The 13,504-nt window shown below is 35.2% G+C and overlaps 1 protein-coding gene across 16 annotated transcripts in view; it reads right to left on the bottom strand.

Moving 5' to 3' along the window:
* Nucleotides 1-13,504, bottom strand: part of RALGAPA1 (Ral GTPase activating protein catalytic subunit alpha 1) — a 225,311-nt gene that overhangs the window by 158,545 nt on the left and 53,262 nt on the right. For all 16 annotated transcript variants that reach the window (XR_011530802.1, XR_011530801.1, XM_070588316.1 and 13 more), the window contains exons 11-12: nt 5,052-5,249; nt 1,396-1,533 (exon numbers count right to left, since the gene is read on the bottom strand). Coding sequence is in view for 14 of the 16 variants with exons in the window: in XM_070588316.1 (XP_070444417.1) it covers nt 1,396-1,533; nt 5,052-5,249 (336 nt within the window). In the remaining 2 variants the exon portion in view is untranslated. The remainder of the gene's footprint in view (nt 1-1,395; nt 1,534-5,051; nt 5,250-13,504) is intronic.

Below are 13,504 nucleotides of genomic sequence, written 5' to 3' on the forward strand. Positions count from 1 at the left end.
GAAATGAGGAAAACTGCAGGAAAAGCATGTTTGTTAAGCAAGATGAAAAGCCAAGTTTTAGACATGTCAAGTTTGAGATGTCTATTAGATATTCAAGTGAAGATGCCAACCTGGCATTTAAATACTTGAGTTCAGGCCTTTTAGAGTTCAGACGAGAGGTCTCAGACTAGAGATAAAATGTTATGTAGAAGTTGCAGCATATAGATGATATTTAAAGGCATAGGAATGGATGAAATCAGCAAGAGAATAAGTAGAAAAGAGATCCAAAAATGGATTCCTGGGTACTTCAATATGAAAAGGTCAGGGAGACATGGAAAAATCAGTAAAAAAAGAAATTCTGAGATGTGGTCAGTGAATTAGAAGAAAAACAAGGGGTATGCTATTCTGAAGGTCAAGTGAAGAGGAGTTTCAACAGGGAGAGAAAGATCTACTCTGCAAAAATGCTCCCGACAAGCCCATTAGGATTAGGATTGAAAAACGTCCATTTAACAATGTGGAGGTCACATACGGCTTTGACAATAGTCTGACGTAAAAAATGAGTAAATATTATGAACTCCTACAAATCAATAAGAAAAAGACAACCAACCAAACAGAATAAAAGAAAAAGTATATAATAGGGAATTCACAGATAAGAAAAGATGCTCTATTTCAGTACTGATGAAGGAAAAGCAAATGAAAACAGAGAAAGACAAACTTTAAAATAAATGACATTTATCTCATATATAGGAGCAGCAAAAATTAAAATCTAACCATACAAGTAATGGGGAAGATATAAGGATATAAGAACTCACAAATACTACTGGAGGGATTATAAATTATTATCACCACACTGGAGAACAATTTGGCAATAATAGTAAGGTAAAGCTGATAATGTAGGAATCTTCCAACCCAGTAATTCCACATCTAGGAAGATATCCTAGGAAAATTCTCCCACATGTGCTAAAATACACATATATAAGAATGTTCAATATAGCACTACATGCAATAGTGAGAAACTGGAAACAATTTAAAAAACCATCAACAGAAAAGTGAAAAAATAATCTGTGAAATAATCATAAATTGTAATACCACAAAGTAGTTAAAATGAATGAATTATGCTATATATCAACAACAAATCTCAAAAACTTAAGGTTAATGCAAAAAGTTGCAGATGACAATACACCATGACACATTCACATAAATTTTAAAAAACTGTCTAGAAAAATATGTAAAGTTTATCAATATTATAAAGTGAAAGTTAAGGAAAAAACAAAGTATGGCATAATGATGATTGATAAATGTGGGTGGTGAACTTATTACACTTAAAAATTATATTCTACACTGAAATACTGAATTATATATCTTTGAAATACTTAACGATTATTATTTTTTAAAAATAACCAAAATGTGATCCACCTGTAAAACTGCCTGGGTACCAGCTCGTGTGTTTTGTTCTATGGCTTCTTCAGAGGCATTATGAAGAACATCTTCGTAGGTGCCATTTTTTGCCCAAGCAGAATTTCGAACGTGATCAGCAATACTAGTCTCATTTTCCTGAAGCAAAATCAAGTTGTTAATATATCATTAATTAAGAATGTTATGACAAGTCAGTAAGCTGGAGAAGTAAACTGGAAATTATTGGGTCCCACTGCTAAGCATCTTCTCAAAATAGAAGATGTCTTATTTGATTACAAAAAAAGTGAAAAAGAATGTTCACTGTAAAAAAGGTTCTCGTTGATAAAAATATAAAGAAAGTAAAAAATCATCCATAAGGACCAGCCAGTGATTATATCACTTCAGATATAGAGACATTTTTCTATGTATATAATGTATAAACCTCCCCTCTGTACACTTACACACACAATAATGGGATTATATTATTTACAGCTTTGTAAGAGATGAATCCTGTTCTAAAGTAAATACCAGAATCCAAATAACTTAAATAACACAACAGAAAATAGCTTCTATTTATCCTACTTACGAGTAGTAAAAATTCTGTTATCTGAAGACAGAAGAATATTGATACTTCAAAGCACTGAGACTCAGCTTTCTGCTCGAGTTTTAGCGGTCAAACGTCCTGCAGACTATGGACTTCCCTCAGGTGAAAAGCCACACAAACAGGAACTTCACTCAGTGTTGTTCCTTTTAAGTTTCTCTCTAGTTTCTTTCTGCTTCTGGTCACTCACTAGTATCTTCGAACAGTTTTTGTTTTTCGTATTTTGTCTAGAGCTTATGATTGTAACATGCAGGAGGTTTAGTTTAAAACTAACTACGCTGGGGCGGGCCCCAGGGCCAAGTGCACTGCGCCCAGGGTTTTGCCCGTTCGGATCCTGGGCGTGGACGTGGCACCACTCGTCAAGCCATGCTGAGGCGGCATCCCACATGCCACAACTAGAGGGACCCACAACTAGGAATATACAACTATGTACCAGGGAGCTTTGGGAAGGAAAAAAATTTTTAAAACTCTTTAAAAACATAAAAATAAAAATAACTACTCTGCCATTACCAGAAGCAGTACTGGAACTCAGCTCTACCTGAGCAGCCAACACAATACACTATGGTCTAGTCTACACCTTTCTCTTTCTCCATTCTCCCACCATCAGCTATCTTCTAAATAGTTCTTCCTGAACGACCCACAAGCACCTCAAATTCAAGATACTTAAAAGTAAGTTTATTAACCATGTCCTCCCCATGCTACCAACTCCTCTGGCCACCTTGGCTACCACCACCAAACTTGCACTTTTTTTCTTCCTATTCTTGTGTGAATGGCAACTACCCTGTTGCAAAAGAAAGAAACTTGGGACACCTCACCATTTCTCATTTCTCTCAGCCCAATTAATCATCAAGGCACAATGATTTTACCGCCGAAGGAGCTCATATACCTGTCTTCTCCCTTCTATTCCCATCGTAACTTCCCCCGTCCTCTATCAGGTACTTATCTTCTCCTTTCTGAACTTTGCTTATACTTCCGAACTAGTCTCCTTGCTCCAGACTGGCCTCCAATCTATCTTCCACTCTAGGTTTGAATGATCCTTCTGAAATAAGTAACTATCCCTACCATCCTTCTCTTCATAATCCCTCAAAGGTTTTCCAGTGTCTAGGTAATCAAAGTCCATGAAAATGGCATACGAGTTACTGAACAGAGTCTAGTTCTCGCATATCTCATATTGCCTACCACTCTCTCCCACCTGCTCTTAGCTACAGTCAAATAAAAATATTTTCAAGGCCTCTCACATCTTTGCACAAGCTTTTCACACTGTGTGGCTCCTTTCCCATGTGTTACCTGCCCTTCATATTATATTACCTCCTCCGGGAAGCCTTCTCTAAGCAGAGTTAAGTACTCCCTTTCACACTCTAAGATCACAGCAATATTACTGTTTTATAATACTTACTTTGCATGTTTTTCTTCTTGCTAAATTATAAGTTATGTGAAGGTAGAAACGATGACTGACATGTTTCTACTCCAATACTAGTTCTCAGTGTGGGCATTACCATGTTTTACAGAGCTCTCTGAAATCTGGGGGAGTGTTTTGTTGTCCCAAGAATTGAGAATACTACTGAGATTTAATGGGTGAGCTGGGAATCCTAAACACACCACAAGGTGCAAGGCCGTCCTGCACACACAAAAACCGTCTTGTATTCCACGTCTTTCAAATGTTTCACAAATACTATGTGAATACAAAACCCATTTATAAAATTATCTGAATCTATAACTCCATTTTATAATTAACATCAAACTTTAAGTGATTTTTATACATACTGAATTTATCAGAAATATAATCAATGAATGATTATATCTTTTATTTTTGATTCATGCCATTAGCAAGATGAAAAATCACATCTCTAATGGCAACATTGGTTGCGGTATTTGAGTAACCAACAGAACACACCTTCACAACACTCCCACATCACCCTTCCTTCCTGCCTTCCTCTCTCCTTCCCACTGTTCGTTTTTTAAATTATGTATGTAGATAGATTACATTATCTATCATTTTTATTAAAGGTGAGTAAATTTCACAAGTTACACTCAGTACGGAGCTATAAATTCATGTCAAAAAATTGGAGGAAAACAAATTATTTAGATCCATAGGTTTATTTTCTAGCTTTATGCAAAAACTGGATATTTTTATTGGTGCATACAAATATAACTGAGACTACTATTTCATAATTTACATGGTTAATTTTATTTGCTTCAATTATATTTCTTAGCTACATTTTTCCCCTTCTTAGAAGTAGGGGAGGATATTCTACATATATATACATCACATATATACATCTATAAATATTGATGCATTGGATCTCTGTAGAATGTGGCCTATTTGTTCACAAGTTAACATCCAGATAAACTCCACTGATGAGGTTAAATTAATCACTAGGGTGAATAAACACTACCAAATTGCTCCCATCTAGATTTAGTAAGATATATGTCAATATTAGACTCCAACATTTTGGTGAGAACCTGACCTATGACAAAGGTTAAACAACCAAAACAAAAGAATTAAGGAATAAATAGAACCAGGAACCCAAATTCCACTTCTACTCTCTTTTCTCTCATCTTTTTCCCTCTGTGAGTAAACTCCAGTCTTTCTTATCACAGACCAGCTTCTTAGCAGGTCAAGACATGTTTTATTCTGCAATCAACTTAGTGCAAAAATTTCCAAGAACGAGCTCAGAATATTCTGGTTTGTGCTGGGTACCCAACTCCTAGAATAAGACAGGCCAGGGGGAACTGTAGTTTGGTAATCACTCTGAGAAGTATGATACTGCAACATCCATTTTGATCTAGTACCACAGTGTAAAATATTCCACCTTTTATAACAGCACCTAATTTTGATCTAGACAATGACTTCAAGAATTACTACACAACCTCAATATTAATTATTTAAAGTTGTGATATCTAAGGGCTTTGGGATAGAGTACTGAGGTAACATATTATCTAAATTGCAAAATATACTGAAAGGTGCCTTCACATTCCCATTTAGTAAGTATATATGTGTTAACATGATATTACACTTTGGTGAAAATCTTATCTATTAAACCTATTCTAAGATACATAAATCTTAACATTTTACCTCTTCTCTCTTTTCTCCTTCTTCCATTGAAATATCACGGTCTGTGACACTGTCAATGCAAGGTAAGTCTGAAGAAGAGATGACAATTTCTTCAGGCTCTTGCATGAACAAAGGTTTTTCCTCTTGCTGGATCCATTCCTGATATACTTTTACCACTTTTCTCATAGCGGCTGCTTCACAAATTGGTAATAAAAATGCCTAGTGAAAAAAGAGAATAGAGATAATGATACTTACTTTGACACAAACCACTAATACATACATTGCTATTACGTTACAAAATGTGAGATATAAATGATGCTTAAAGAGTTAAAATCAATCTACTTATTGTCAGAAAAAGCCTTTTGTCTCCAAACAACTTGTAAATACACTGAGATAGAAATGCTTTTGGTAGATGGACACTGATTTCAAGTACAAGGAGCAAAGACTTGTTTGAATTGTACTCTCTCAAAACGAAAATATTTCCTGTTTTGTGAAATAACTGTACTCCTACAAAGGTCAATGTAAATACAACTTTTCATAATAAATCACATTTTTCTAACTTATTGCTTTTTAGATTACTATTAAAATAAATTTTGATAGAAAGATTTTAATTAAAAAATAAAATCTAACTCCAAGAAGTAATAAAAATCACATGTAACAAGGCAATTTAGCTTTTCTAAGCATATTTAAAAAAAAGTTACAGTTTTGTTTTGTTTTGTTTTGTTTAAAGATTGGCACTTGAGCTAACAACTGTTGCCAATCTTTTTTTTTAATGCTTTTTCTCCCCAAGTCCCCCCAGTACATAGTTGCATATTTCAGTTGTGGGTCCTTCTAGTTGTGGCACATGGGACGCCGCCTCAACATGGCCTGATGAGTGGTGCCATGTCCACGCCCAGGATCTGAACCAGCGAAACCCTGGGCCGCCGAAGTGGAGCGTGCAAACTTAACCACTCGACCACAAGGCCGGCCCCAAGTTACAGCTTTTTAATTTTGTTTTACATATAATAAAATTATAGAAGTTAAATAAGGCAAAATACTTAGAAAATTAAAAGGAGTATCTTACGGTTATTCTTTCCTTTAGGTACTTTTTGGGTTGCCTTAACTTTTAAAAAAGTAAATGCTTTCCTCACCACAAAAATACTACATTTTCATAGCAAAAAGATTTTTTTATACAATTCAGACATGCAAATATAAAACATCTCAGTAAACAGTAAAATTAACAGTAAAAGAAAAAGAATCTCACTACCCAAAGTCCTTTCCTTATGCATGTTTGTGTTTATGCATCAACATTTTCACTCTACTTTTTATTTGCAAATAGAAAGGGAATTAAATTGCTTTTAATTTTTCTTTTTAGAAAAACTATTATTTTTAACTCTAAAAATCACAAGACTTCTACCTAAAACCTGCCACTTCCTACTCTAGAGTTATCAGTATATGTATTTAATAATAATCATGGCATCAAATGACTTTATTTTATCTGAATGAAACTAGCCAAGAAAATCAGCTTCCCAAGATAATGATGAAAAGTCAATGCATAATAGCAACAGGGTATTTAATATGCTGTTTGGTAATCCTTTTATTTATTTGCTATTATTGATTCCCTAGCAAACTACATTACTTGCTACTTTCTCCATCTAACAAACCCATTCTCAAATTCCATATTCCACTCTCATATTCTCATATTCCAGCAGTTTAATGGTCAATGGTCTGATTTTGATCATCACTGCCTGCTCTGAGGCTATTTCATAATTGTAGCAACAAGTGAGCCTTCCTTACAAAGGTTCAAAAAAAAGAGCTCAAACAATTTCAAAGAAGTTCTAGTCTTAGATACCGAGAAATTAATTTATTTTTTAAAATATTAGTATGGCGGAGCCAGCCTCGTGGCGGAGAAGTTCACGCGCTCTGCTTCGGTGGCCCAGAGTTTCGCCGGTTCGGGTCCTGGGCACCGACATGGCACTGCTCAACAAGCCACAGTGAGGCGGCGTCCCACATGCCACAACCAGAAGGACCCACAGCTAAAAATATACAACTATCGGGGCTGGCTCCGTGGCCGAGTGGTTAAGTTCGCACGCTCTGCTGCGGTGGCCCAGGGTTCAGATCCTGGGCACGGACATGGCACCGCTCGTCAGGCCACGTTGAGGCAGCGTCCCATATCCCACAACTAGAAGGACCTGCAACTAAGATATACAACTATGTACCGGGGGGGTTTGGAGAGATAAAGCAGAAAAAAAAAAAAGACTGGCAACAGTTGTTAGCCCAGGTGCCAATCTTTAAAAAAAAATATATATATATATACAACTATCTACCAGGGGACTTTAGGGGGAAAAAGGAAAAAATTGAAAATAAAAATCTTAAAAAGTTAGTATGGGAACTCTGTATTTTCTATTCAATTTTGTTGTGAACCTAAAACTGCTCTAAAAAATAAAGTTTATTAATTTAAAAAATATTAGTAATCTCCAGAGCTAAGATATTTGTTATTGCATAAACTGTCATACTATATCCCAAGTGGCTTGATGAATTTATTAAAGACCTAAGTGTATATAAGCTTTGTCCTAACAGGTCCAAAATCTGATTTTCAACACACTAAATATGGATCTTGAGGAAAGACCGATATTAACCACGGCTAAAACACTGTTGTGTAAAAACCAGAGAACCAATTTATACATTTACAATGAGACTTAACTGCCATAGAAACCAGAACATTTAAATCCACATATGGCACATTATCCCTCTATGATAGCACCAATCAGACATCAATTATTAATTAATAATAAGGATAACTGTCATCATAGGCAGGAATATCTGAATCTACACGCTCAACAAATTTTCTCTCTGTAGACAGAACTGCATGAGGTCATCTCCAGTTTTACGATTCTATGACTGTGAAACTACATCACAACCAAAAAGGCTACACGGAAAGGAATCAAAACAGCAGGAGAGAGAAAAGTCAAATAATTAATGGTATCAGCTTAAGATAACCTGGTACAGTTTTCTAGTAACTGGCTTCACCGATGGGATCTGATTTACTGTAGCTAAGGCTCTCTTCTTCCACGAATAAACACTAACAAAACATTTTGGTCTCTGATGTTCTTTTAATACGCTTTCATTAGTGCCTCTCCTGAGGGTGTACAGGTGCATCTGACTGTCTTTGGGCAGGTGGGTTAGACTGGTCATGGAAGGTTTCTCTGGTGTAGTCACATTTAAGCTGTGACCTAAAGGCTGAGTAGCCAGGTGAAAAGAGAAGGTGGAATGGGTACAGAGGAAAGAGAGGAAGGTTGCAGAACAAAAGTTCAGATAGGAAAACCAGTAAGTTTGGAGGCTACGAGGATGGAATTATTTGAAAAATGACAGGTAAAGACATTTCTACTAAACTTGTTTACCTATAGAAGGACTTGTACTCTAGCTGGAATTGCTAAGGGCAAAATCATTATATATCCATACACCTGATAATTAATGGAATATTTTTGTTTATACTACATTATGGAACATATGAACTTTCAAAGTAAGGAAAGAAACTATTTCACAGATTGAGAATTTGGCAAATTTATCCTCAGTATTAAGAAAATAAAAATAGCTTTCCTACTGCAATCTTAGATTGATTCCTTTTCAAAATATGGATGGTTTATTGGAGTCATCATCCTAAAATGTATTTTTCCTTAGTTCTGCCTTAAGTCACTTTTAAAAGATAATGGTTACAATAAAAACAATTATCTCAGAAGACTTCATTTCACAGCAATATCATAAAAATGTATCCTGGAATCTTCCTGCATAGAATGCCTAAAAACTGTCACATAAAAAATACAATGTACCGTTTAAAATGAATGGCTCAGCTTGTATGGATATTCTGAGCCTAGAACAAAATGGGAGTACAAATCCAGAGAGGCAAGTGAGCAATGAAGCTGCTGGCTGCCGCCTTGGACAGCCTAGAGAGCTCTGGCCACCTGTACAGAAGGACAGACAGATCAGGTCCTACAGGTAAAGCTGAAACCAATGAAGGCTACCACCTCAAGACAAAGGTGAGCTGGGAAGGGAAGAAAAAAAGCTTCTCCACTATTCACTGACTCCAGAGAAGAGTCAGTGAGCAGACGTGTCTACTGACGTGGGGCAGAAGAGTACAAGGGAAGAAGAGTCTTCCCGGCAAATTCACCTTCTCAGGCTGCCATCACATAACTCTGAGTGCAGCAAAATGGGAAGAATCATAAGCTGAGAATTTTAATTTAAAGTAAACCACGGTTGACAGGACCCCTGAATACCTAAGAGAAGCAAGAACAAATCCTCTCTGGAGGAACACATCCTTAACCCAGGTTTCAAAGTAATTCCCATAGAATTCCAAAGAAATGTAAGCCCATAACGTGAAAACCCAAAACAAACAAGCATGAGTCAGTAAACAGAAACAACAAGGACAAAACTGCAAAAACTTCAGTTACTTGAATTGTTGAAATAAGGACAATAAAATAAGCATTTTTAATGTTTTGATTAAGAAGAAAGTGAAAATATGATTAAAGAATAAACTACTGAAAAACATGACTAGGCAGATATGAAAAAACCACCAAATGCAACTTTCAAAAATTAAAATATGAAGAACATGATTAAAAATTCAATGAGGGGAATTCTTGGTTTCCAATAGTATGGTGAACTAGGTAATCTGAGAAACCTTCCAATTGAAAAGACAAAAATGATGGATTTTTTAAAACTTTAAATTTTTTAAATGCACTGATGAGCCAAAAAGTAGGAAAAAAATATTCACAAGTAAAAACCTACATGAAATCCAAACTCAGAGATGTTTTAGAGGGAGCAGTAAAGCTGATTTTCACTTTCAGTGGAACCACTTACTTTGGTTTTCAGGGATCTACTGGGGCGACGCAGGGAGAACAGCAGGAAACCTCTAAACAAAGCTGAGGTTCCAAAGGACTATATGTTGTCAGAGTGAGCCTGAATTAGGAATAAACCCATTCCATTAAAAGTCTGCAAGGAAAATTGCCCATATCTAGACACAGAGTAGATAATAATACAACAAAAATCTCCCCAGAGACATTTGTTGCTAGCCTTAACACAGGTTTATACTGTGCATTCATATTATTTGGCTAGCCTGAACCTCAAATCAAGAATTCAGTTTAATGTAAAATGGGTAATGTCTCTGCATCTAGAAGAAGCAAATCTAACTCTTCTCTGGAAGAATCAATGTTTAGCAAACCAAATGAGGAAATAAAGTCACAAGAAGCAAAAGCTCAGAATCAAAATTCCTAATTTCTGAAATCACAAAAGATTGCAAGAAACACAAGAGAATACAGCACCAAGAGAAAGAACATACAGAAACAAAATATGGCAGAATCAGACCTATAAAGACCTCAAGATATAAAATTATGTTTACATTAATATATAAAATATAAGTAAAGAACCAGACACAATAAAATTATCAAGCAGACTGGCCAACTTCCAGAAACAGTTGTAATAAAAAAAAAATATCCAGAATGTAGTAGAGAGACAAAGAGGTGGAAAATATGAATGAGGTTAACAGGAAGTGAGAAGGTCTAACACACACATCCTGTCAGAGTTCTAGAAAGGCAAGAAAAAATGGAACAGAGGCAATATTTAAAGAGATAGCGACTGAAAATTTTTCAGAACTGTCAAAATATATTAATCCATAAATACAGTATGCCCAAAATATCCCCTGAAGAATAAATAAAAGGAAATCTAGACCTTGGACACACCATAGTAAAGTGCAAAATGCCAAATATTAAAAAAGATATTAAAAAGAGCCAGAGAAAAGATAGTTGACCTATAAAGCAGTAGGAGTTCAACTGCTAGTAGACATCTCAATAGCAACAACGTAACACAGAAAAGACTGGGAAAGTATCTGAGCATCTGAAACGTGCTGAGTGAAAATCACCGTCAACCTAGAATTCCATGTCCAGTGAAAAACATCTTTCAAGAATGTGGGCAGGGGCCAGCCGGGTGGCACAGCGGTTAAGTGCACACGTTCCACTTTGGCAGCCCAGGGTTGGCTGGTTAGGATCCCAGGTGCGGATATGGCACCACTTGTCAAGCCATGCTGTGGTAGGCATCCCACATATAAAGTAGAGGAAGATGGGCACGGATGTTAGCTCAGGGCCAGTCTTCCTCAGCAAAAAGAGGATTGGCAGATGTTAGCTCAGGGCTAATCGTCCTCAACAAAAAAAGAATGTGGGCAAAATAAAGACATTTTCAGACAGGAAAAACTTAAAGTGTTTGATACCAACAGACATCGACTAAAGTAAATTGTAAATGATGAACTTCAAGCAGAGGAACGTGATTCTAAATAGATGATGTGAAAGGGAAGAAATCATAATCAAAGAAAGTGATAAATATTTAACGAAATGTAAATCCATACTGAATGCACAGAACAATAATACTGGAGTCAAAACACAAACATGCAAAACAGAGCTGAATTATTTGATAATTTAACAATATATAAGTTGGGGGAGAAATTAATCCAAACATAACAAATTAAATAAATCCAAATATAACAGTAATTATAATAAATATAAATATTCCAGTTAAAAGACAAAAATTTTTAAAAATCCAACCATATTTACAAGAGACACATAGAATCTAATGATTTGAAAGGGTTGAAAAGAAAAAGGTTCAAAAAATACATAAGGCTAATTCTAATAAAAAGAAAATGGTATAAATGTAGTAATAGTATATGAAACAGACTTTAAGCAAAAATAATTTCTATAGATGACAGGGGCCATAAATAAAAGGTTTAAATCACCAAGAAGATATAAAATTATAAACTTGTATGTACGTAATTTCACAGTTTCAAAATGTACAAAGAAAAATTTCTAGAACTATAAAGAAAAAAAGAGACAAATCACCATCAGACTTTAAGATTTTAACACAGCCCTCTCTATAACTATGAGGTCAAGCTGACCAAAAATCTTAAGTAAGGATATAGAAAAGTTGACCAACACAATCATAAGCTTGATCTAACAGACTTTCACGATCGCTGAACTCAACAGAAAAGGGTACATTCTTTTCAAGCACACAGGACATTTACGAGAACTGACTATATACTAAACTGTAAGTTTTAATAAATTTTAAATAATTAGTACAGACTGTATTCTCTGACCACAAGAATCACATTAGAAATTTGTAAGAAAAAAATAGAAAAATCTAGTATATTTGGAAGATACACAATGCTAAATAACTCATAGGTCAAAGAAGGTATTAATGTGAAAATTAGAAAATGTTTAGAAGTAAATAACTCGTGTGATATATCAAAATTTGTAGAATGTAGTTAAACAGTATTAATAAACAGCCTCAAAAATGCTTATATGAGAAAATATAGCCTCAAAAAACGCTTACATGAGAAAAATGAGAGGCTAAAATTAATCACCTAGGAAAAGAACCACCAAATAAAACCAAGAAAAGTAGAAAGAAAATAACAAGGAGCAAAAATTAATAAAAGAGAAAATAAACATAAAACAGGATCAACAAAGCCAAAAGTTCATTCTTTGAAAAGACTAATAAAATTGACAAATCTCTGGCAAGAATCATTACAAAGAAAACAAACAAGAGACAAATACTAACAGGAACGAAAAGGGAGAACATGAATATAAATCCTTCAGAGAATAAAAAGATTATAAGAGAATAAACTTTCTGTCAAATTTGAAAACAAATGCAACAAACTCCTAGAAAAATAAACTTATTCAAACTGACTCATGAACTAGAAAACCTGAAAAGTTCTACAAGCTTTAAACTTTCCCACAAGTAAAGTACTCCAACATTATTTGTCAAATATCTTTCCTTCTCATCTGTTATATATTCTATCAACACAACCTTAAACCCGGCAACCAGAACCACCGCCAAAGCCGGACAAAATGTTACCCCAAGTTTGTTTCTTTAACCTAGGTTGACAAGGCTACTGCTGCCTCTGGCTCCATTTTACACGTCAGTAAACACGTGCAGGAGATGAAGATCTGCTCTGCCCAGAGAGCTCCCTGGCATGTGAAGGCTGTGTGGGACAGAATAAAGAGACTGACACGGGAGGCAGGATCTGTGAGTTTAGGCCAGATCTACCACTTACTTGTAGTGAGACTTGAACGATCGCCTTCAGCTACAAAACTCAATGATGTTTACCTGCAAAAGTGAAGTACCTTTGCTATTAGGAGCAAATGAGTAGTTTTCCTGAGGTTTATTTTCCACAAAATTTCTATGAATTGAGAATGTGTACTCAAGGAATTTCTAGCTATCTTTATGTGAAATAGCTTTTATTCTTTTTCTTTCCCTCTATTTTATTCCCCAAATAATATTTGCCTTAAGCAACTTTAATTTCAGAATGCCTTAGAGACAAAACTGGGCCTCTGAAGGGAAGATAAAAGCAATGAAGACATCGCTGCTTATATTTATAAATGACTTTTTATTGATTGGAGAGTGAAAGATAAAATACTTTTACTATAATTTATTAAGCAAATGATAGGAAGAAAAGTTTC

The sequence above is a fragment of the Equus przewalskii genome, chromosome 1, assembly GCF_037783145.1.
Source record: "Equus przewalskii isolate Varuska chromosome 1, EquPr2, whole genome shotgun sequence".
Lineage (NCBI taxonomy): Eukaryota > Metazoa > Chordata > Mammalia > Perissodactyla > Equidae > Equus > Equus przewalskii.